General features: G+C 46.3%; 1 protein-coding gene across 1 annotated transcript in view; it reads right to left on the bottom strand.

The window, feature by feature from the left end:
• Positions 1–24805, bottom strand: part of MYO5B (myosin VB) — a gene marked incomplete at both ends in the record, with an annotated part of 329445 nt that overhangs the window by 90144 nt on the left and 214496 nt on the right. The window contains 6 exons of the mRNA XM_080714447.1: positions 501–598; positions 1446–1601; positions 14981–15064; positions 15826–15948; positions 19864–20004; positions 20547–20628. Of these exons, the coding sequence (XP_080570573.1) occupies positions 501–598; positions 1446–1601; positions 14981–15064; positions 15826–15948; positions 19864–20004; positions 20547–20628 (684 nt within the window). The remainder of the gene's footprint in view (positions 1–500; positions 599–1445; positions 1602–14980; positions 15065–15825; positions 15949–19863; positions 20005–20546; positions 20629–24805) is intronic.

Genomic DNA, 24805 nt, shown 5'->3' with positions numbered 1-24805 from the left:
ATCGCTGCCACAGGAACAGGGGTGTGGTCAGCCATGTGAGGTGGGACAGACCTGCAAATGGCAGCCTCCGGGTGTACCAAGTGGGGCTGAGGAGGGAGGGGCAGGTGGGCGAAGGTGGATAATTTGGAAGTGCGGCCGCAGAGGCCCTGTTTGAAGTGTGTCACTTAAGGCTGGTTTCAATGCATGCCAGAAACCTGGCATGCCAGAAGAGGTGGGGCTTCCAGGTTTAAATTCATGCCTCTACATGGGCGTAGGCTTGATTCAGGTGTACACATTCCCCAATACCAAGCAAGCTCCAGAGGATGGGGAGCTGTACCTTCTCACCCCTCGAATCCAGGAGAACACACAGGTTGACGCCAGCCAACGTGGCCAGCCTGTGTTCAGCACAGAACCCACCTGGGAAGCTCCTGGCCTCACCAGTCACCTTGCTGCAGGGCACAGAGCCAAGAGATGGAGAGGTGGATCCCACTGCCTTCCGCCTGAGCCTCCCGGGCACTTACTGGAAGGGGAGCTTCTCGTCGTTGGGCTTGATGCAGCGGACGTAATGCGGCGTCGTGGCATTCAGGGTCTCCATGAGCAGATGCAGGGAGGTGCGGAACTGGGAGGCAAAAGCCAATGTATGAGAAAATAAAATATTCACGTATTTGTGGTGACAGTGGTTCTTAATACTATTATCATTACTCCAGGAGGATAGGGGAAGGAATTCAGAGACCTGGGGTCAGATTCCAGGTGATACTCCTCATCTTGCTGTGAACAAAATCAAGTCCATCCCATAGTAGGGCCCCACAAATGAAGTGGGAAGAGACTTCCTCCTCATGTGCCTAACCCTTAGAGTTGGGGGACCAAGCAAGAAGAAAGACGAGCAAACCCTAAGAGACAGGAAGGACTTATGGCTGCAGGTTGGAGACCTGTCGGTCCTGAACATGGGGCCCTGCAGTCTCGACATCTAGTCCCTGAACATTTAGGAAACAGCTATGTTCATACAAGTGCCCACAGTCAGCAAGTCCATAGAAAAAAAGGCAGGTGATAGTTTCCAGGGGCTTTTCTTTGGAGACATACTTGGTATAACATCCATAGAGACCCCAGAACAGAAGTTGTTCTTTAGTCTCCTGACCCCTGGGCTTATTTACTCCTCTCACTCAGCCAATTGTAGACGTTCTTGTCTCCCCCCACAAGCTACCAGAAGCCTTTGACGGCGCCCTGCCTCAGGGTCACTGCGCTGGCTGGGCTGTCCTTGGCCCTCCCCCTCGCAACTCTGTTCGCTCTCTCTAGTGAATACCCTGGGATTCCCTCCTCAAAAGATGCAGGACTTGAGCTGGGTGGCCAAGGAGGCTGTGGAGCCCACCCTGGCCTCTCTGACCCCGCAGCCACACTTTGTCTACAGAGAGGCCAGTGCTGACACATGCAGCGTGGCACGTGGCTTCCGGCCCTGGCCCCAGGCTGACCTGGTGGCCCACGGTCTTCTTGTGTTCTTTGTTGGAGGCCTTCATGGGGGGTCTGGCAGAGCGAACATTGATCTTTGAGGATGAGCCCCTTCCAGATGCCATGGTGGCAGCAACAGGGTCCTTGTCGTCGTGAAACAAGTCAGCCACTAGTGGGAACTAGAAGCAATCACAGGAAGAACAGTAACAACTATGTCTCCTGTACTCTATATGCTGTGGATATGTTCATAGCACCATTATTCACAAGAGCTATGAAACAGAAATGACTCAAATGGCCACCACTGGATAAACAAAAGGTAAAATAAAATGCAGCATTATCCACACAATGGAATACTATTCAACAATACAAAGGAAAGAATTTTGCACACATGCTACAACGTGGATGAGCTTTGAAAAATTATGCTAAGTGAATGAAGGGCATGCAGTGTGTGATCCCATTGGTATAAAACATCTAGGGAATAGAAAGTGGTTTAGAGATGTCCAGGGTGTGTGGGGAGGAAAATGGAGAACTGCTGGTGGGTAGAGGGTTTCACTTGGGAGTAATAAAAATATTCTCCAATCTATAGTGTAAAGGTTGCACAACTTGGAAAACGTACTAAAAACCACTGGACTGTACACTTAAGACAGTGAGTTTGGTAGTATGCAAATGACATCTCACTTTTTAAAAAGAAAGATTGGAGGGAAAGTAGCTTTGACATTCTTATTTAACCTTTACCTGCAAAGATAAGAACCTCCTTTCCTGGTGGGCAGCAGGAGGCAGAGCTGTGATCTCACAGGACTATATTTAAATACTGATTACTATCATATCTTGTAATGTTGACTTCCTGATACCTGTTTTTTTCTTCAGTAAAAGGGGATTGTGACTGAGGACTCAATTATGTGACCTCTCTCTAGCAGATAGAGGTCTTGGTCGAGGAGCTGGAGGCACAGAGTCTCAGCCATCAAGATACCTTGATGGGGTCACAGTTCTGCCATCATCCCCTGGGGAAGCCAATGTTGGGGCTCACACAACGTATCGTAAGGCCTCCAGCACACACCTGCTGTGCACAGGGAAAGCGGTGCACAGGCCTTCTTTGCCAACCTGGCCACCTCCAATCTCAGCAGTAGAGAGGCTGAGGCTCTGAGCAGTGCCTCAGGCTCTGCTCTCTTCACTCCACCCACACCACCCTCTTCCTTTAATCCACTTGGGAAGTAAAAGGATCACATGGGGGCAGATCTAAAACTCACAAACCAATTCACATTTATATTTGATGTCTATTCACAAAGTCTTAGAAGCCTATTAAAATTAAATAACACCATACAGGATTCTCATAATCTACTGTAGGTCCTGGTTCATCCCTCCACCCACAATCGGATGTACCTATGACACACAGTCACAATGTCACATGCGATGTCTCAACATGAGCACTTCACAGTATCCACACAAAGATACAAGACAGTGCTAGTGGTACCCTACAGCTGTGCCCAGAACCTGGATGCCAGGCCCAGGAGACTCAGCTCACTCACAGGCTGGGGTCTGCAACCTCACTAAGTGATTTACCTTTGAGTGGTAGGATGTTATGACCATGGGTTATTTTACAGGTGGTGACCATCTCATTCCTAAGGGCTTCTTGCACCTTGGCCTTACTCAGGTCAGGCACAGGACCAGTGTGAACAACTCAAGGCATGTCCACTGAGAAACTGGGGAGGTGCAGACATTCGACTCAGCATGCATCTGCCAGTCTGATGACCTCTGGCATTCTTTGCATAATAAGGTAATTTTATGAACTTCAAAGTGTGTATTTTTTTGGCAAGGTATTAAGCCTGGTCCTATGCAGGAACATTTAGCCATCAGAATTAGCATGAGGTACCCACCCACGTGTACAAGGTTATGATTCTAATACTAAAAAACTGCATTCACACTGGTTCTAAAATAACAGTCTCTTCTACATGAAGTGTTTTAAACTAAAAAAGACTCAAGAAAACTAGTTCCTTCTACCTTGCTCTTGGGTACTGAAAAAGTTCATATTTGTTAGGAATTCAATTTTAGAGTCAAGAGGAATTATATACAAGTCAGTATTCTGTTTTATGCAGCACAGGAGTTGGTCAGACAGGTAAAGAACAATCAAACAACTGTGTGTGTGTGTGTGTGTGTGTGTGTGTGTGTGTGTGTGTACTCTCGTGCTCCTGCATGTGCAAATGTGCTGCAATCAACATGTGTGCTAGTTCTTCCTTCTCACTCTATTTCTCACAGAAACAACAATGTCTAGAAGCACCTGACTTTAATTTCCTGGCACAGTGATTTGCATGTGAATAAAGGTTTTTAGTTCCTTGGCTTGGGACTTAAGTTCAGTCTAAAAGCACCAACCAACTGGGTTTGGGTGTGTGGCTCAATGCTATAGCACTTACATTAGCACATGTGAGTTCCAGCACCATAAAAATTAGATAGATAAAGATACAAATACAAGCACCAACCAATGATCCTAAGGCCAAGGACCACTCTGGTGAGCAATTCACATCCGTTCTCAGTGTTGGCTACTCTGAGGCTGCACCAGGCAAGTGACATCATGGTCAGCTATGGAGAATGCTACCATGTTCCCGAGGACAGCACATCCTGAGTCCCTGCACATGGCCAGCAAGAGTTGGTTCTATACACAACGCACAGAGCCAAAATCTCACAGAGTAAAATAAAGAGACTCCAGGTGCTGCAGGGATACCGAGGACACTTGTCAGGCAGGTGGCTTGTAGTGTCGCTCCAGTGGCATCATTATGAATGGCTCTAAGTTTGGGCTGCCAACAAGTGATAATTCTGTTCCTATTCACAGCATGTTTCCAATGGTTCTTCCTCTTCTTTCCGCCATGCATGGCCTCTCAAAGTCATAAATACTGTCTCTTTAGAGGGGAAAGTGACTAGTAGACTGTCAGAGAAATAAAGACAACTTATGCATATAATATAAAAAAATCTATGACAAATTTGTATGCCAACATCATAACACTTTCATTAGGTACTCAATTCTATGTGCTATCACAGAAGAGAAAGTAAATATTAAGTCAGTGAATGAAAAAACCAGATCGACTAGTCAGTTCATCCATCTATTCATCCTTCAATACTTACTGCAACATATGTGATTATAGGAGCTGGCAACACAAAATTGAGTAAAACCACGCAGTTTCTTATATACTCTGGAGTTTATGGTCTAGCATGGAAGACCAACACTAATCAATTATCTCCACAATTAAAGGCATAATGATTAGAAGATGTCCTGAAGCTAATGGACAAAAATATAAGTCAGGGGTCTGGGGTAGAGAAATTCAGAAAAGAAGTGTCCTAGGAAGGAGTGTTGGAACTGCTAAGAATTTAAGGGGCAGGAAGGCATAGGGTTATAGGGTATAAGTAACCGCCCAGATGGAGTACAGCATCTTCAGGACTGATAGAAAATGAGCAGAGTTGCAATGTACACCGTGAGGGGGAAGAAAGAGGGGCCAGCTCATGCAGGCCTTGGGAAAGGAATTGTGTATATGGGTAGTACTGGGGATTGAACCCAGGAGCATTTAAGCAATGAGCTACATACCCAGATCTATTTTTCATTTTGAGACAGGGTCTAAGTTGTGGAGGGGCTCACTATAAATTGCTGAGGCAACTGGCCAGGAACCTGCAACCCTCTTGTCTCAGCCTCCCAAGTCCTGGGATTGCAAGCATGTGCTACCATACCCAACTAGGATTCTTAATCTTCCCAGTTAACATGAAGCCATTAAGGAGTTTAACCCTTAACAGGCACCCATGTTTGCTGAGTATTTAGAATGTGCCAGGTATGTATGAACTCATTTAATCTTCCTAGGTATAAGTACTATAGTGCCCTATTTCACACTGAGGCTTGGGGCCCATGACCACAGTTAATAAGCTACAAAACCAGGCATCCTGGCTCCAGAGCCCAACACACATCTATGTCCAGATACAGTAATACTCCAGGTACATCTATGGTCACAGGTATATATTTTAGACACAATTTTTTGTTTTTCTTTTCTTACATTTACTAATTTATCCATTTTAATAGCCAGCCAGTAGCTTAAACCATCATTTTAACAAAATAAATCCTCAAAATGACATTACAATGTAAAGCAACAGGACACCGCTGAGGGCAGCAGTGACCGGGAGCTTTTGGAAAAGGTCATCAGTTCTGCAAAGAGAAGAGGCCGAAGGGCACGGCTGGAAGGCGCTGCACTTGCCCAGGAGAGTCCAGAGAGTCAAGAAGAGACTTGGCTAGTAGCCACCTCAGAAGTAACATAACACGGCAGATGACCCGAACCTCAGAGAGACTCTGCAGCACCATTAGCTGTGTGACCTGTGGCAGACCTTGTCACTCACATGTAAAAATGAAAAAAATAAAAATAAACCTGCCGACTTGTCTAAATCATCTATGACCTAGACTCCTAGTTTTCCCCATACTTCACTTCTCCTGTTCACTGCCTCTTCCCCTTTACACAGAAGAACCCAAGGCTCCTTGCCTGCTCCAAACCTGCCCTGTCCAGCTGTTTCCACCCCATCCCAGGCAAGGTGTCTGCAGATGGACACCGCCCACTCCCAATGTCCCTCCTCAGACTGGCCTCCATGGACGATCTCAGCCTCCGCGCCATGCTCCAAAATGGATCCTTGCTCCTTGCTGAGTCCAGTGGTTAGAAGTGGTGCGGGTTTGTTCCTCATCCTACCTTATCCTCTTTTCAAAGGCCTCCACCCTCTGACCCATGCCTTTCTGGAGGCCTCTCCCAAGACATGGTAGCTCTGCTCCCTCTGGTTTCCCCACTGCCTTTCTGACTGCACTTCCCCGCACAGTCCCCTGGACCGCCTCCTTGCACGTCCCTCCTCTGCACTCCTCTTTGCCAGATCTGCATCCCCATCACTGATTTCTCTCCACCACTCATTCCCTGAACCACCCCCTTCATGCCCTTGGCTTCCAGAAGCCCCTCAGTCCTGCCTTTCTGGGACGCCTCTTTCCCCATTACTAAGATCCACATTCCAACTACTGAGCTCAGCATCTTCCTTCCTCCAACTGTTCCTCTGTGAACTCCAAACTCAATATGGCTCAACTCGCCCTTGGTCACTGTCTTCTCGATTTAGATTAGGGATCTGCCCTCATCCTACCTCCTCTCTCAACCAAGTACCAGGTCCTGCCCATGACTAAGTGTCAGATGTCTTTCCTGCATGAATCAGAACACTGCTGCCCTGGCACAGGGCTACCCTAGCTCTCTCCTGGACTGCCACCAGTCATGCCTTCATGTGGACTTATTCCACCACCAGCCACTCTTCTCTGAATGCAAACCTTACTGAGGAGCCCCTTCTGTAGACTCCTCACTCTTCACTGACTATGGCAGAAAGCCATCACAACATGTGTTGATGGAAAACATGGTGGCAGCAGAGACAGAGGCATTGGAGAGGAGGAAGACAACCAGCTCAGGGGGCCCCAGGACAGGTATCAGAGCACTGAGGCCCAGGTGAGAAAGGGTAGACTGGTCTCACCAAGCTTCCACAGAAACCACAGGAGGCTAAAGGCAGGTTCACTTTTTTTTTTGGTGGTACTAGAGATAGAACCCAGAAGCCATCTAACTCTGGGCTATACCCCGAGACCTATTTTTATATTTTATTTGGAAACAGGGTCTCATTAAATTGCTGAGAGCCTCACTAAGCTGCTGAGGCTGGCTTTGAACCTGTGATCCTCCTGCCTCAGCCTCCCCAGTTCTGGGATTGTAAGCATGTAACACCATGCCTGGCTAGGTTCACGGTTTAAAGACAGCCTCGTGGCTCAGTCTGCCATTCAAAACCAAAATACTGGCTGATTAAATGAATCTAACCCATACACTTTGAGAAAAATGTCTAAGATATTTGGGGTGAAATTGTCAAACTGTAGAATTAAACTGTGTGAGGGGTCTAATTTACAGAGGTCATTATTAGTAGCTTACTGTACAAGATCTCTGCTAAGTCTTAAGGCCAGGAACATTTATCAAAATCACACGAAGAGCTAGGTAAGATGGCACGTGCCTATAATCCCACTACTCGGGAGGCCAAGGCAGCTGGATCATAAGTTCGAGGCCAGCCTGGCCAATTTAGCAAGACATCGTTTCAAAATAAAATATAAAGGAATGGGGGTGTAACTCCGTGGCAGAGTGCGTGCCTGAATGTGTGAGCTTGAGTTCAATCCTTAGACACACACACACACATACACACTGCACAAGGAACATTGACTCACGAACAAATCTTTTCAATTTTAGCTCCTTTTTCTCGCTTCAATCAAATAATCCATCTTTGCTTTTTGATTCATTTCATATATTAAGCAAAAGATGTATAACTTATGAACATAAACTGACACCTGTCCATGGCAGACTTTAACCTAAGCTGGCACTGTGCTACAATTGGGCATAGACATGACCAAAGATTAGTCTGGAGATTTTTATTTTGTGGTACTGGGGACTGAACTCAGGAGCATTCTACCTCTGAGTTACATACCCAGCCCTATTTTTATTTTTTAATTTTAAAATAGGGTCTCACTAAGTTGTAGAGGGCCTATGTTGCTGAGACGGGCCAAGAACCTGCAATCCTGTCTCAGCCTCCCAAGTACTGGGATTGCAGTTATGTGCCACCATACCCAGCTTACATTTTATTTTAGAAGCCATGTTTTAATTGTGGGTCTCTGCTCCTGAGGCTGTATTTGGAAGAGATTGTGAGTTTGTACAAATGTTCATCTTGGGAAGGAGGTGTGAGCTTCATTTTCTTTTCAAGATTTGTTTTATAGATTCAGTGACCACGCAGATCTTGGCTGGCTGCAGGACTAGAGACTAAGCAGTACCCTGTGCATCCCAGGCTGTAGACAACAGGAAGAAACCCAGGCAAAAATATCGATTATTGCCCCTATCCACCCATCCATCAAGAAAGCCAGGGCGGATAGAGACTTCCATATGCCACGAGTGCCCCAACTATAAGTAAACAAATGCAAAATCACAGTGGAAATTAATTACAAAAGATTCATAAAGAACAACGACAATAAGAAAACCTCATATTGCTGGGTGAGGCGGGAGAAGAGTGATGACTCCAGTTATGTAGTTTAAGTTACTGAAAAGCGTGTTTATAACCTGGCCAACCAGCAACAGGAACCCTTCGATTCATCTTGCAGCAGCCCAAAGACCATTCCCTTCAAAAAAATAAAATAAAAATAAAACCCACTCCCTTCTGACTGAAAAACAGTCACAGTAAGATATCCAGGCAAACCAGGTGTGTTTCTACTTATAATTTTTTTTTTTTTTTTTTTTTTTTTGGTGGTACTGGGGGTGGAACCCAGAGGCTATCTACTTCCGGGCTATACTCCTGGACCTTTTTTATATTTTATTTAGAAACAGGGTCTCACTAGGTTGCTGAAAACCTCACTAAGTAGCTGAGGCTGGCTTCGAAACCGTGCGATCCTCCTGTCTCAGCCTCCCAAGCGCGGGGATTACAAGCATGCGCTACCATGCCTGGCTTTGTAAAATGTTTTTCATTTATCTGAAAGGCGTCTCTAGGTACCGGCTTTGGTATTCTCTGCTGTTGAAGTCTACACATAGCGACTTTCAAAACCCAAGGGAAATCTATTTGGGAAAGGATTAAGAGAAGTACAAAAATACTTTCTAAAGACCATCTGACAGTTTAAGAAATACCAGTTACAGCTGTATGAAAAGCTGTTACCTTGGCAATCATACCTATTCACGTGTATTTATAAGAATACAAAAGAGATTTCCTTTAAAACAGACTACAGAAACTAAAATAAGACACAGCAGAAATACTTTGATGGAGATCTGTGCAGAATCTTATTTTTTACACTATGTGTATAAACATAATAAAAATATATATTTCAATTCTAACATGGATAATGCTACTTTTTGGGGAGAAATCTCTAGGTTATAGATAAGAAATACGATGTTCAAATGAGGTTTAAGTGAACTTTGAGGAGAAGACTGGGCACTTCTTTGTGTGTGTGTGGGGGGGGGGGGAGGGTGCTGAGAATTGAACCCAGAGGCATGCTACCTCCAAGCTATACTCCCAGCCCTTTGTGTTTTTTTTCAAAACAGGGTCTTGTTAGGCTACTGAGAGTCTTCCTACTTTGCTAAGGCTGGCCTCAAATCCGCAATCCTCTTGTATAATTTTAAATACTGGGATTATAGGTGTGCACCACCACACCCAGCTTGGGTACTTCATTTTATTTTTATTTATTTATTTTTTTTGCCGTTACTAGGGATGGAACCCAGAGGCATTCTACCTCTGAGCTACATCCCCAACCCTATTTTATTTATTTATTTATTTATTTATTTTGAAACAGAGTCTCACTGAGTTGCAAAGTCCTCACTAAGTAGCTGAGGCTGGTCACGAACCACGATCCTCCTGTCTCAGCCTCCCAAATGCTGGAATTACAAGTGTGTGCCACCACACCAGCAAGGGCACTTCATTTTAAACACCAAGACAAGCATACACTTTCCTGTATTGGGATGGGGATGGCGACATATCAACTAGAAGTTCTCTCTTACCTGATCATTCTGCATACTGCCAGATGCTTTTCAAACACCCGCACAAACATAAACAGAAAGCACTCCAAGTCCATTCAACAATGAGCACTTTATAATACCTTGACTATCCCAATGAATCAGCTATATAATTGTTTTAAATTTAAAAGTAAAAATGTGTCTTTTTAGAAAAAGTAAGTATCTGCTCAAAATGGCATCACATGGGTGAGCACATTGGTGTGGAAGGCAACAAGTATGTGCACACTGCCTTCCCTGGATAGCTGAAGTCAAGTAGAAAGAGGCGGGGAAGGGGCACGGGGCCTTGCCTGAGAGACTCCACTGTGACCCCTGGGCTTCAGGGACTCATGGCTCAGGGCGGGTGGCTCTGCGTCATGCAGGGCTTGAGATCCCTGCTCCTGACCTGGCGTGGAGAGATGGGTTGCCCCCCTGGCTCACCCTGGTAGGGACACACCACCTGCTACTTGAGGCTTCCCCTCATGTTAATAAAATATTCCTTTTTACAATGAACAAAAACTAGGGGTTGGGGAGAAAAACACTATCCTTTTTAGTGTTCAAATCAAAGAATTGTGTTGAAAATGAAGTCCTGTTTTAAAGAGGCATTGCTTTACTTAAGTCTCTATTTATAGCTCTGATAACTGAGAAAGCAATTAGTTGCATTATAATCTCTTAGGCAGTGTGGCTGGCTTTACTAATTACAGTCTAATTAACATCGGTTTATCTCCCTGGGCTTGGTGGGAGTTCCCCAAGCATCCTACAGGCTGGCAGGTAGGTGGGAGTATTCTGTCTCATCCTGCTTTATTATCCAAGACAAGTTGATCATTTCTTATCAGGGATGAGACACAAAGAGAGAGAGAGAGAGAGAATTTTTTTTTTTTTTTTTGCAGTATTGGGAATGGAACCCGGGGCATTCTACCTCCGAGCTACACCCACAGTCCTATTTTTTTTATTCTTTATTTTGAAACAAGGTCTCACTGAGTTGCAAAGAGCCTCACTAAGTAGCTGAAGCTGTCCCTGAACTGCAATCCTCCTGTCTGAGCCCCCCAAGTACTGGGATTATAAGCGTGCGCTACCATGCCTGACTAGCCAATAGTCTTTTTAAAATACAAGCACTTTAAGTGAAATTATGAATTTACATGAGTATTTGCAATTTAGCTGTGCTTGGAGAGAGATAAAAACCAATAAAGCACTGAGCATTTAATTGTAGCACTGGGGATTTTTACTGAGGGGCATTCTACCTCTGAGCTACATCCCCAGCCCTGTTTTATTTCTATTTTGAAACAGAGTCTCACTAGGTTAAAGAGAGCCTCACTATTTGCTGAGGCTGTCCCTGTACCTGCAACCCTCCTGTCTCAGTCTCCCAAGTACTGGGATTATGAGAGTGTGCCACCACACCTGGCTTAATATTTTTACACCAGTGACATGGGGCCTTCTATCTTTCTAAGTCTTTGTTTTTCTATTTTTAACATGGAATTGGAAACATAAGCCCAGCATGGTGGCACACTCCTGTAATACCAGTACTTGGGAGGTGGAGATAGGAGGATGGCAGGTCCGAGAGTAGCCTCAGCAACTTAGTGAGAGCCTGTTTCAAAACAAAAAAATAAGGACCAAGGGTGTAGCTTGAATATAAAAAGCCCCTGTGTTCAATCCCCAGTACCAGTAAACAAACAAAACATAAGTCTCAGAGAAGACTGCTGTGAACACTAAAACCTTAAAGGAAATGGTAGAGGCTCAGTAAGGAAGGATCTGTAAAAAGGCAAAAATGACAGCTGTGGCCAGGCCTGTCCCCCTGCCCCAAAGCTTTGAAAGCAACTCCCACTTGCTCTCTGGTTTCCAGCTACATCTGTGTGCAGCCTGTCGGTGGGTTTATGGTAATATAGTGTTATGCTCTGCCTTTGTTCTCAGGATGTCTGAGACAGGCTGCAAGGGCTTTGGGGTGAACAATTCTGGGTCCCTCTCACAAGTCAACCAGAGGCTGGCCTGGTTGACTTGAGTGTTGCTTGTCAGTCATTGTGTCTCAGGGGCTGCGGGGATGAGGAATAGGTGGCAGCCTGGAACTGTGAGTTGGTGAGTAAACAGGCCTGTGGTGGGTGGGTGGGCTGGGAAAAGAGTCTGTTCCCCACCGAGAGTAGCTTACATGTCTAGTTTGTTCTCTAGCATAGCAGTGTCTACAAACTTCAGGGGTTCACATTCTTGGAATTATCAATCCACTTCTCAAGTTTTACTCAGTGGACACAATTTTGCAAGTAATCAAAGGCACATAAAGGACATTCTCTGGAACAAAGGGCATTCGCTGCCAAATTATTTAAAATAGCGAACTACCAATAGTTGTTTAAAACAGGCAAAGAAGTCGATGTGCACTCATGTGGAAAGATGACCAAGATAAGCATGGTGGGTGAAAAATTAGAGGGGACTGGGTATACATAATGTGATTATTTCAATCCTAAAAGTCGTACCAATGTGCTTTACACACAGAATAGGAATTCATCAGAAGATGGGTCAAGGAGTGGGAAAGGGAGGCTATTATGTATTTTTGTACTACTTGAATTTTTATGAGTCTATATTTTATTGCTAATAAAAATCAGTATCTCCAATCTGAAATAATACCCATGTTCAGGAAAAAGCTAACACAGCAGGCCTGTGCTCTAACTACCAGGGCCCACTTACAAGGTCAGCCTTTGGTTGGTGTCTGGGCACGTGGTTTTCAGGGCACCTGGGTTTCAGGAGGGTTTTTAAGCATTCTCGGATAAGATTGGCTTACAGTACCTACACTGGGCAAATATGCTTAAATGTTGAACATGTGCTTTTTTCCTGGGAGTCTAGAATTTTGGCTCATGGTAGGCAAATGTGCCTGCATAACGGACCCCAAACAAAAGCCCTGGATACATAGGCTCAGGCAACATTCCCTGGTAGAGGTCACAAGTACCATTTTATTTGATTCTTGGGGAAATTCTGCATATCTTGTGAGGCTCTCCTGGGAGAAGACCCTTGAAAGTTTGAGCCTGGGCTATGCAGGCTCTCCTGGCACACCTGTTCTTTGCTGGTGTGGCTATGCATCCTTTTGCTGTGATAAATCATATTATAGCAGGTATAGCTAAGTGCTGAGCACAACTGCATGCTATGTGCTTGAGCCCCAGGAGCAAACTAATTCTTGACCTTCACAGCATTAGTACAACGCCTGCATCTTGGTAATGCACATCTTGCAGCATTTTGTATATATGTAGTAACTGTGCTTCTTTTTCATTAGACTAAGACCCAGGAGGCTGACTATACGTGGTGGTTACCACAATACACCACACAAATATATTTGTTAAAGTCGTTTAAACAAAAATAAGGGGAAAGAGAGCTCAGTTACAAATAAAAGATGCTCTGCCAGAGCATCTGATCAGTACTGCTCCTTTTTAGGTTCTGGAATTGCTAAAAATCACTCACATTGACACTCAAAAATCAATACAGCAGCTGAACCAAACAGTTTAATGAGAAGCATCCCTGACCGGTGCTCCTCTTCACAAGGAGAAGCTCTTGCCAAGGTAGCAGAATTTCCCAGGCCCGAGGACCACGGTCAGACTTACAGGAGGCCTCTGGGCATCCCAGGACACACGGGATGGGAAGGCACTCCAGGTCACAAGCATTCACTTCTCTTCTTTCCCATTCCTGCCCTTTTGTGAAAGATGGAAAAACTGCTTTGAACTCCCAGGGGCAGGAGGTCTGGAGACTCTGGAGAGCTGAGAGGTTAATCTTGTGCTGAACTTCAAAACGATACTCACATTTACCCAGAACCAGTGGGCTCAGCGACTAGTTCCCTGATGTTTGAGATGGGCAGAGGGTCTGCCCTGAACAGTCCACATGTGGCTACTGACTCGAGCCCTCCCTCTGCCCACCTCAGGGCGCCAGATGACATAACAGAAATTACTTGGCCTCATGGCCTTGGGTCGGTCCGTTTTGCTGGATGTATTTTCTCCATTCTATCATCTCACCCTACTGCATTCATCTAAAGCTTATCACAAAGGGAAATTAATCTGTCATTTGTACAGTGTTATCAGGCCCCTGCAATGGTCTTGGAGAAAGCCTCCTAAATCCTGCAAAACCCTTTCCCTGGGTTTCCTCTGAAGGCATGAAGCCGGCAGCAGCCTCTGCACTGCGCTGGCCCGCCGGACGCTGGTTCCAGGGCCCCTCCCCTGCTCCAAAGCCTCAGGTCACCTCTGCTCTCACCATCTGCCCACGGGGATATAGCAACTAGAAGGCAGAAGGCAGAATTCACCTTGCTCATCTTTGAATGAACAGGGGTCCAGGGCAGAGCCGCACAGGGAGAAGACTAACAAATGTGTGCAGGTGAATGGAGACCTTGTTTCCTCTACCTCTACAATGGACACTATATTTACTTTCTCTTAGCTACAATATTAAAATGCAAGCAGCTAAAAATTTCTGGAGATGACAGAGAGAGTCCAAAGTAGTAGATTTGAATGTCTTAAATTTTACCCTCAATTTCTATTAAGTGCCTGCTTATAGAGAGGTTCTGCAGACCGATAGGCAAAGACTAAATTGACAAGTGCAAGGATATGAATGGGTTTAAATAATATTACATCTGCAGGCAGGAGATGGAGGACAAGTGACTTAGACACAAAGCTTCCACCATTGCCCACCCTGTGGTCCCTCGTCCTGCGGGTCTCCTCTCTTATCCCTTCCCCATGTCCTTCCATCAGCAGGTGTCTTTCCCTAACTTCTCTCCCCTTCCCCCCACACTCCCTGCCTTCTTCCCTCCACCTACTCAATGGCCTTGACTGAAATAACTAACCTCTCCATCTTCACCTGGCCCAACATCGCTGCCTTCCTGTACTCCATGGTGGGGCTGGCACCAGCTTTCCCCATTCAGATCTGACCATGAGCAGCTCTGTTTTATACCCCATATTTTCTTTTTCTGTTTCGTGCTAGAGATTGAGCCCAGCACTTCGTACATGCTAGCCAAGTGCTCTACGACCAAGCGACGTGCCGGGCCTGGTGCCCAGTGCTCTTTTCTTTACCTTGCTGGCCTTGAGGATGTTGATCTGCTCTTCATACACCGTGTCTCTGTTCTTCTCCAGAAAACCATCTGCAAGGTACTCCACCTGGGGCCCCGCAGGTGGAAAGAAACAGCAATTAGTGCTTTACCAGGTGCTTCCGGTGGTATCCTGAGTCATTTTATCTCAGTGTTTTCTAGAAGTAGTGAGGAAATCCACAGATGTCTGTGCTTAAAATGCAAACCTCATAAGCTGTCAGCATTCACACAGAGTGAATCAAGTATTCGTTTTGTGGAAGAAAATACTGTCTTGAGAGGGGGTTTTCCATAACAGGTGGCTTCTTCAGGGCTCTAGGAAGGCAGCCTCTCAGCCCACACCAGACCCACTGAATCCAGGTTTGCATTTTGACAAGGCTCCAGGTGATGACGTATGCATCACAATTTCAGAATTCAACAGAAATTCATTTAGAAAAGTCCTGTCATTAGGAAAGGAGATGCTAAGAAAGAGTGACCCTTGTCCCACCTAAGAAGCCACCTGTGGTCCCTTCTGTTTCTACCCCTCCCTCTTCTCTCACACTCTGGGGTTGAGGGGAGACTCCTACTGCTTGGGCATGCAGCTCTCTTCCTAGGACAGCGGCTCAGTAACCGCTGGCTGTGCCTCTGATGGGCAACTGCAACAGCCATGAACTCACATGATGTTGCCACGGGCTGGCATACCACAGAGACGGGGTGGGAAGGGGTGGAGGGGACCTACCTAGACCTCAGGCCACCTGAGTTCACAAAGGACAGCTCCCTCTTAGCTCAGAGACCTGGATCTACCTAAACAGGGGCTGAGCTGAGGGAGTACCCAAGCCTGTAGAGAACGGCTACCTTATCTGCAAAGTGGATGACAATGAAGGCCGTGTTGGACATGCGGGGCTTCTGGAAGTGCTGACTGCTGGAGTGCCGGTCGTAGAGCTTCTGAGCCCAGTTCTGGTCAGTTCCTTTGGGGACCTGCAGAGCCAGAGAGAAGGGTACAGTGCTTTGTGAAAAGGAAAAAGGAAGCAATGAGTAATGGCCCAGAGACACAGTGCGTCTGTACGTTGGCTCTGAGAGGAGGATTCAGTCCAGAAACCAGATGACAAGAATGGGTCAACTGTGGACTTCTGGGGTCCTGCCACTTGAAGGCTGGCATCATAGGAGTGCGCTAAGCCTCTAAAGACCTTGGGCTGGTAGAAGTGGGAAGTACAGAGAGATGAGAGTGGAGGCTGAGGCCACAGGGCACCCCATGAAGCCATCTGACGATGCTCTTCCTGGCAGCGTCGGGAGCACGCCTGTCCCCTCCAGCTCCATGCTCCTGCTCGCTCAGGTGACCCTGCCGCAGGGAAGTGACCTCCTCCCCAAGCTCATCCAGGTACCATTGCCCAGGGCCAGCCAGTCACCCTTTCCTCTGGAGCCTCCCCTGACCACAGTGACTCCGTGACTCTTTGGAATTCCTCACGGTTGAACTTAACATACAACCTTTCAATCCTGTTCATGGTTGGTTTCTGGGTATTGTCACTAAACACTGTCGGCTTGTTGGGTGCTGTATTGTTCTTTTTTTGGCTCTCAAAGGACACAGAGGTTTGGGCTCTGGCCACACCTTGGGTACCAGGTACCTGGCGACCAATCTGCCTGATTTTAATCTTTGTCTTTTCTCAAGTGTAAATTCAGGCTTGGAAGTTTCATGACACTAAGAACTCTGAAGGGCAGCCCCTCTGTGGATTGCTTCAAAAGTAAACAAGCTTCTTGCTTCACTGAAGGTATGACAGTCACTGTAGTGACTATTCAGACTGTTAAGGATGACAGCGACTTGCCCAAGGAGAAGGTGCTCCCTCTGTGGTCATCCTTGGCACCCAATGGACAGCAGTGACGAGCCCTCAGTTACGGGTCGCTGACTGGCTTGCCCTCCGTTAGTCTGGATTGTACATTTAGACCAGGCAGGGTTGATGGTGACCCTTGTAGTAGCCAGTGAAGAAGGGCTGTGCTTAGTAAATGAATAAAAACTGTGCCATAAGAAAAATGCTTACGTATTTATGAACAAACTTCTTAAATCCTTTGTAAGCAAACTGATTTTTCTCAAGATTCAACATGGTGCAAACTAGTATTGAATAGCCAGTGCTGCGTGCCATTGTTAATTCCAGGAAAGGAAACGCTTTCTTGAAGGAGGCTATTAATTGTGTTGGACAGAAAATAAAATATATTTAATTCAGCATTTTCTATATATACACTATTTTGTACTTGCCTCCAAGCATTCTGTCTTTAGAACTACCAGGTGTAGGAGAAAGAGGGGTCAGCCTAGGGGGGATATCAGAACCAGGTACCCCAGAGGAGGGGAGCAAGAGGGACTGGCCCAAATAGGGCAGACAGAACCATGAGGAGAAACCCCACCTAAGCAAACACTGAGATCTGCTGGCAACAAAATCACCTTACCTTGAAAACAAAATTGGGCATCCATAGGAAGACCCTGCAGTCCTACCCATTCACTAATCAGACTGGCGTGAATAAGCAGAGGAGACCAATAGTCAAGGTCATATGCATACACATATCCTGACAAGAATCCATCCCTCTTTACTAAAAATAAGGAGCAGCAGGAATTCACAATTAAAATTCTCAAATGATACTAACAGCTAATGCCCACAGGGTTTATCATGCATCGCACCGTTTGCTACATGTTTTAGGCGTGCCCAGGCATTTAACCTTTGTTTCATTCCGATGAGCTAGGCACTTGGGTATACACACTGTAGAGACAGATTGAGACAGAGATTAAGTAACTTGCCCAAGGTCACACCACTGGCAAGTCGCAGGCCTGGGACACTGTTGTTTGCTAGTATGTTAGGTTAGGTGGAAAGCTCTCATCTAAAAAATCTTTTCATAAAAGTAGATTTTAATTAACAACAGAAGAAATCTCATATTTTACCAAAATCTGGATCATGGCTTTCAGTAGCTCAGGAATATGCAGCTGCATCAAACCTTAATTTTTACTTTTATTTTTTGGTGGGGATGGAACCCAGGGGCATTTTACCTCTAGGATACACTCCCAGACCTACCTTATATTTTATTAGGAAACAGGGTCTCATAAGTTGCTGAGAGCCTCACTAAGTAGCTGAGGCTGGCTTCGAACCTGTGCAATCCTCCTGTCTGTCTCCCAAGCACTGGGATTACTAGCATGAGCCACCACGCCTGGCTGCATCAAACCTTTAAAGCAGAATCTGCATGTGGCCTCAAAAGAACTCCTTTATACTCCTCCCAGCAATGTGGAGAGAACGCTGGACCAGGAGTCTGCTTCCAGCTCTGCCCCTCAGAGGCCTAAATGCTGACTAGTGGTTCTGGCTACGGGGAACATTAGAAATTGACGTTCCTATCCATATGAAATGCCCAGAATAGGCAAATCTTCACTGCTGGGGGGCTGTGGGCAGAGGCTGCTAATAGGTTTCCTCCTGGGACAGTGAAGGTTTGCCGGCACCAACTGGGAAGCAATGTTTGTGCAACTCCGGAGTGCACTGAAAGCTGCTGTACACTGCCAGTGGGTGGATTGTGTGGTGAGTTATAGCTCAAAGCAGGTAAAATGCACTCTTTTTACTCTTTCCTATTAATATGAAATTAAAAAAAAAGCAAGCAGGTGTGGGAATGAACGCCTTGTCTTACTAGGCCTGTCTCCACCCAGTAGACTGAGACCCAGAACAACTTTTCCCATCTGTCCTCTTTGGAACCTTGGGCAGAAATGATTCTACCATAGCTGCTGCCAGAGACATCACCTGGAAGCGAGGCCTGCCCGCACACAGCAGATAGGACATGGCTGCTAATGCCCTCGTGGCTGGGCGTTTGTCTCTGCTTCTTATCCCCGTCCTCCTGGGTCACTGCAACCAATGGCCACCTCCTGGTCACTTACTGTTTTGTCCCATCTCAGGTCTCATCCCCTGCTGACCTCTCATCACCACAGCACGCAGGCACCTCTGGACCCCCAGTCTCATAGAGGAGGGCCCTCCGCCCCCTCCTTGCCATCACAGCAGCCCAGCTGGGCCTGGGACTCTGCATCCTAACAGCTTTCTAGGGAGGAGGCGGCTCCATCCTCCAACCTGGCAGCACCCAGTGTCACTCACCCTCACTCTCCTGCCCTTACAAAACACCCCCTGCATGTTCAGTGAACACCAACTCCAGAAAGTCCAAGCACCTTCCTCTTCGTCCTCTCACCTAGGGGGCTGGAGGAGGTCATACGCCAACTCATCTTCGCTCGGCCTAGCATGGCTGATACAATTTAGTATAACAGAGCATTGCTGCAGGAAACTAAGGGAGTGAGACGCTTCTCCGATCTGAGCTAAGAGACGACCTCCATCACTCCTCAGTCTCATTCCCTGTCCTTGACCTCAGCAAACAAACTCACGCCCTCAGTTATTCTCTCCAATCCACAGGGCAGCAAATCCTAATTTCTCCATCCTTCTGACCTATCTCTGGGCGCATGCCTCATTTCCTTCTTCACAGGGAAATGGAGCTTGTCATGCAGGAAATCTCAAACTGCTGCTCTAAGGCACGGAAACTCCTCCGCATCCAAAGGCCACCCCATTCTCCATACAACTGCCCTCTGCCCCACACCCCATATTTGGAACTGAACCAATTAAATGACAGCACATCAGCTGGGTGTGGTGGCGCACGCTTGTAATCCTTGTGCTTGGGTGTCTGAGACAGGAGGATGGCACGGGTTCGAAGCCAGCCTCAGCTACTTAATGAGGCTTTCAGCAACTTAGTGAGACCCTGTTTCCAAACAAAATATAAAAAAGGTCTGGAAGTATAGCCCAGAGGTAGAAATCCTCTGGGTTCTACCCCCAGTACCACCAAAAAACAAAAATCAAAACAAACAAACAAACAAAAATGACAGCGCATCAGTGTTACCTTACATTCTTCATCCAACAGGTCTAGGATACCCAGCTTAGCTTCTATGAGGTCGATACAAGGCTGGTTATCATAAAAATCAATCAAGGTCCAAGGGATCTGCTCCCTCATGTATTCTTCTTGCTCCAGTTTGAACACATGCTAGGACAAGAAGAAAACGGTCAAGGTGAGTGCATGCACCTCTTGATACTCATCTCTCCTGAGCTCTCAGGTGAGTCTGAGTCTTACAGAATGGATGATCACTGCCAGAAAAGGTTTGGGCACTAAGTCACAGACACGACAGTGAAATAGAAAAGCTCAGGTATTTCCCATCCCCTACTTGACCCCTGCTCTAGAGCACTTTCATATCACTTGTATGGCTGGACCCCACCCAACCACAAGAAGCCCCATCCCTGGCCTGCATTTGCTAAGTCCAGGCTCAGAGAAGTGGGGATCAAAGCCAAGGAGAGGACCATTTATGATGTCAACAGAGCTGCCTGGGTTGCACCTTCTCCCCAGCAGTGCAGGGCCCCTTCCAAAACTGGAGCACTCCCAGGAGACCAAGAGAAGGTCAGGGCATTGCTGAAACCCACTGACTGACCTCAGATGGGGGAGAAGTGGCCCGGGTATTACTCCAGGAAGACAGCCAGGCCTCCCTGAGCCCCATCCTCCCAACCCCCGCTGGGGACCTAATCCCAGCCTACCGAGTTGAACTGCTGCTGGAGCTTCTCGTTGGCATAGTTGATGCAAAACTGCTCAAAGCTGTTCACCTCAAAGGTCTCAAACCTGCAGAAGGGAAAGCAGTAAAGACAAAGGTAAGAGACACCTCCTTTTATGGTTGAAATTACCAGGATTTCAACGAGGCTGCCCTAACCCCTAACTTCCAGGCCAGGGCCACTCTTAACTCCAGCACTGAATTCCCATTTTCTGCTCCTGGGCTCAGAGACCACTGCTGCAGGTATCAGGGCCGCAGAGATCCTCAACAAATTAGGAGAACAAGAATGAAGAGCTACTTTAAAAACTAGAAAAGGACAGTGAGATATTTAGGAAAAGCAGACCTAACAAATGGGAACTCAGTTATCATTCACTTATATCAACCTATCTCTGCAGGTCTTTTCTCAGTGATGATTTTTTAAACAAAAATCAGAATTACATGCAAAATCTTTATTTCCTGGTTTTGGCATTTAACTTTCCATTGCAAACTCTTCCCCACATATTGTTTAAAGGCATAACTTTTAAAGTCTGCCTTGTCAACCTTTGTAGGGGTCAGGGCTATGGTCAGAAATCTGGGGACTGTAGAGGTATCTAGGAGAGGGGTATGGTGGTGCTGAAATCCAGGTGTCCTCAGGAACCCAGGGGCATTCAACTTCTGAGCTACACCCCCTTCCCTATTTTTTATTTTTGAATCAGGGTCCCACTAAGTTGTGGAGGGCCTCACTAAGTAGCTGAGGCTGTCCGTGTACCGCGATCCTCCTGTCTCAGTCTCCCGAATGCTGGGATTACAAGTGTGCACCACCACACCCGGCTCAGATGCCCTCTTCATAGGCCTGTGACCTTATTCCAATTTACACAAGACACCTGACCCAACAGTGGCCCCACATTAATGTATTGTAATTCAGCCCATCCCCCCAAAGGACATCTCGGTTCATTTTGAGTGTTAGCTGCTATCAGTGTGACAATTGTTTGTGTGTCTTTGAATTTATGATTATTCTCTAAGACTACTGTCCCAAAAGGAGAATTTCAATGCCAAAGAGTATTGCTTCCTAAAAGGCAGAAGAAAATTAATCTCCAGAAAGCAAGGACCAATTTATGCTATTACCTTGACCCCACTTTTACATGCCCAAAGTGTCTTATTCACCTAACACTAGTGAACAGTTTTGTTTGAATCATCTTTACTGAGTTATTTACACATGATAAATACAGGAATTTTAGTATATTTCAGTGTGTTTTTTGGCAATATCATATAGTATGTAATCCAGGTAGAGATGCAGATAAAAACATTCTCCTTACCCGAAAAATTTCCCTTGTGCTCCAGTAAGGTCAGTTCCCCCTCCTCGCATGTCACCAGGAGTATTAATGTATCACAGCTCTTTGGTCCATATATTAGCTCTTTTAAATCTTTGGTTCTTTGGTATCTAAAAATGTCTTTGAATTTTAATTTCCTTGATTATTAACTGAGTTCAACATTTCTATCGACACCAGTCATCTCTACTTTGTGAATTAACTGTTGGGTTTTTAAATGAACTTACTTGAGCTTGTCATACTTAGAACAGCAACACTGTCATTCATTGCTCAGTGCACAGACACCTGCACTTCATCTGAGCTCCATCCTTGGGAAGGGGGTGGAGCCTGAAGCACAGGTAGGGAAGAGGGAGGCAGGAGAGGGATTTTTACCAGGATGGATTTTTATGGTGCTGGATTTTTACCAGGTGCGATGGAGAGATTCTGGGGGGATTTCAAGTTGACGACAATCAGATGTGCACCTTAGCGACTGGAAGAAGAAACCAATTTGGGGGCAGGTGTGCAAGACTGGAAGTGGGAAGGTAAGAAGACTGTCACTACTGGAGCAGGAAGCCAGGCAAGATGCGATCAGGCCGAGTAACAGGAAAGTTCTCAAGACGGTAAGGAGCATGGGATGAGAGAACTTCAAATGACCTATTATGACTCGTTTATGCAATTGGATGGGGTGGTATTGCTCATTGAGCTGAAGACATAAATGTCAACAGCGTTAGCTACAAGTGAGCGGGGCCCGCCTTGAACACAGAACAGTGGTATGGGGCTAAGAGTGAGAAGGAGCAGAACTGGCAAGAAAGAGATGTCTCTTTCTCGCTCACACAATAGGCTGAAAACATCCACAGTGGCCCTGCTCAGGAGCACCATTGGAGGGTGAAGGCCCAACGCTTCAGGAGTCTCATTTAATGTCCACAACAAGCAAGAGGTTCAGAACCTCTGTTATTAACCCACCCTATGGCTGAGGCAACTGAGACATGACAGGGTTAAACACATTGCCTCAATTCAGCAGCGAGGTGGCGGGAGGAGTGGGCAGAGGAGTCTGTATTTGAACACAGAGAGTCTGATTTTTCAGTCTTAATTCTGAGGGGGGTAAAAATTTCATTAAAGGGAAGAAGAATTGACTCAGAAAGGCTGTGGCCAAGAAGGATAAGTTCCCAGAAGAAGAGATATCTGAGACCCCTGGAGTGGTAGAGGCCACAGTACCACCAAAATTGAGAGGATTCCTGAGACTGGGACACAGGCTTCATCCCACCTTCTCCATCATCTTCATGTCTCTACCCCTTTCCATTCCTCAGTACAAATAATGGAATATTCTCAGTCTTCTGTGAGGCACCACGCAAGCCCATCCAAATAGTGTCCTAAGTACCACTCTCAAACTGGGGGTGATGGTGGTGGGGAGACAGTGCCCTATGGGGAGGGATCACCAGAATACACACATCAGACACCCAGCGGGCCTGCTCAGTGCCCACACCCACCTCCCCACCGAGGTGTAAGACAGGGAAAAGTGGGAAATCATCTCAAGATCAAAGGAGCCAACTATTGGGAGATGACCACATTAAAGCAGGGCCAGTGGCCATGCCCCGGTGGGAGAAGTAATTCTAATTTAAAGGTTAATAAAACGAGATCAAAGGTGCAAGCCCATGCTAGGATGAGGGAGGCCACCTCCGTGCAATCCAGACCAGGCAGAAGAGAGGCGCTGTGACTGCCTTTCATCACCTGGAGTTTGGCCCTCCAGCCCAGATGACAGTCCTACAGATTTATGTCATTTAGAACCTCATTCCCTCCCCTAGCCTGAAAGGGGCCGCTGATGAGCGCCAAGCTCAGAGGAAATTTAATTAATGTAATGTAGAAGGAAGATAAAAAGTCACCCCAGCAATTGGCCAGATAATAGCAATGGGGTGTGCTGGCAGAGCTCATACTGTGCTCCACAGATAGAGGATTTAAATATCTCCCACTTGTCATTTTTTAAAGGTTTATGTTGGTAACATTCCACAAAGAACATTTTCATTAATTTGAGATGGCTGAAATTAGCTCATAATTCCCCTATTTCAAAGATATTATCGGGTAACAATTCCTCTTTCATCTAGGGTAATTGCTGTAAGGCCGGAGGCCAGAGATGAATGAGGAGCTCGGGTAGCTTGGAAAATGCCTGAGATGACTAACCTCCAAAAGCCACAGTCAGGGAGACGGGGCGCCATCTCCTTTACGACGGTATCATATTTGTAGTAATTCCTCCCATCAACAGAGATGACTTTTTAAAATAAACACAATGGATCAATTTATGGTTTATAACATTAAAATGTCACAGGGAAATTTATACACCAGAGGGAATTGGATTCCTCTTGTAAAATCAATGTTGAGGATATTTAGATGAGAATCCTTGGGCAAGAGGAAGGGTGACGCACAGAGATGTGTGTGGTAGCTGCACCGCTGGTGGTACCATGATCACCCGGCCTCAATTTCCTTCTATTTTCAAAATACCGGTTGAAAAGCAGATCACCTCCTTCCCATTCTACCCCAACTTCAGGGTGGGTAAGGGCCACAAATGCCCCTAGAAATAAGGCGGCAACGTTAGGATGGCAACCAGTCACTCTGAGTTAATTATTCACCTCCATGGACCTCTCGCTCCATGACCTGGAGTGAGAGCAGAGAGTCAACATGATCCTTCAGGACTGGGCAGCAGAGCGTGGCGGCTCAACGGACCCGGGGTCTCCCCACTCAGCCTCGTCTTTCCAGTTTTCAGAGCTCACTCTCTAGCATTCTGCCTTTGGTAGAATGTAAAGCCATGGAATGCCATTTCATATAGAGGAGACCTTCTAGGGAAGGATTAGAAATCATGCGGAAAAGAAGAATGTGGGGAAATTCATTCTAGATATGCATTTAAAAACAGGGCTGCTATAGCCAGGTACTGTGGTGGATACCTATAATCCCAGTACTTGGGCAACTTAGT

Source organism: Muscardinus avellanarius, assembly GCF_963383645.1.
Source record: "Muscardinus avellanarius genome assembly, chromosome: 17".
In the NCBI taxonomy this organism is placed as follows: domain Eukaryota; kingdom Metazoa; phylum Chordata; class Mammalia; order Rodentia; family Gliridae; genus Muscardinus; species Muscardinus avellanarius.
The sequence above is the reverse complement of the archived record's forward strand: the minus strand, read 5'-3'. Positions and strand labels throughout refer to the sequence as shown.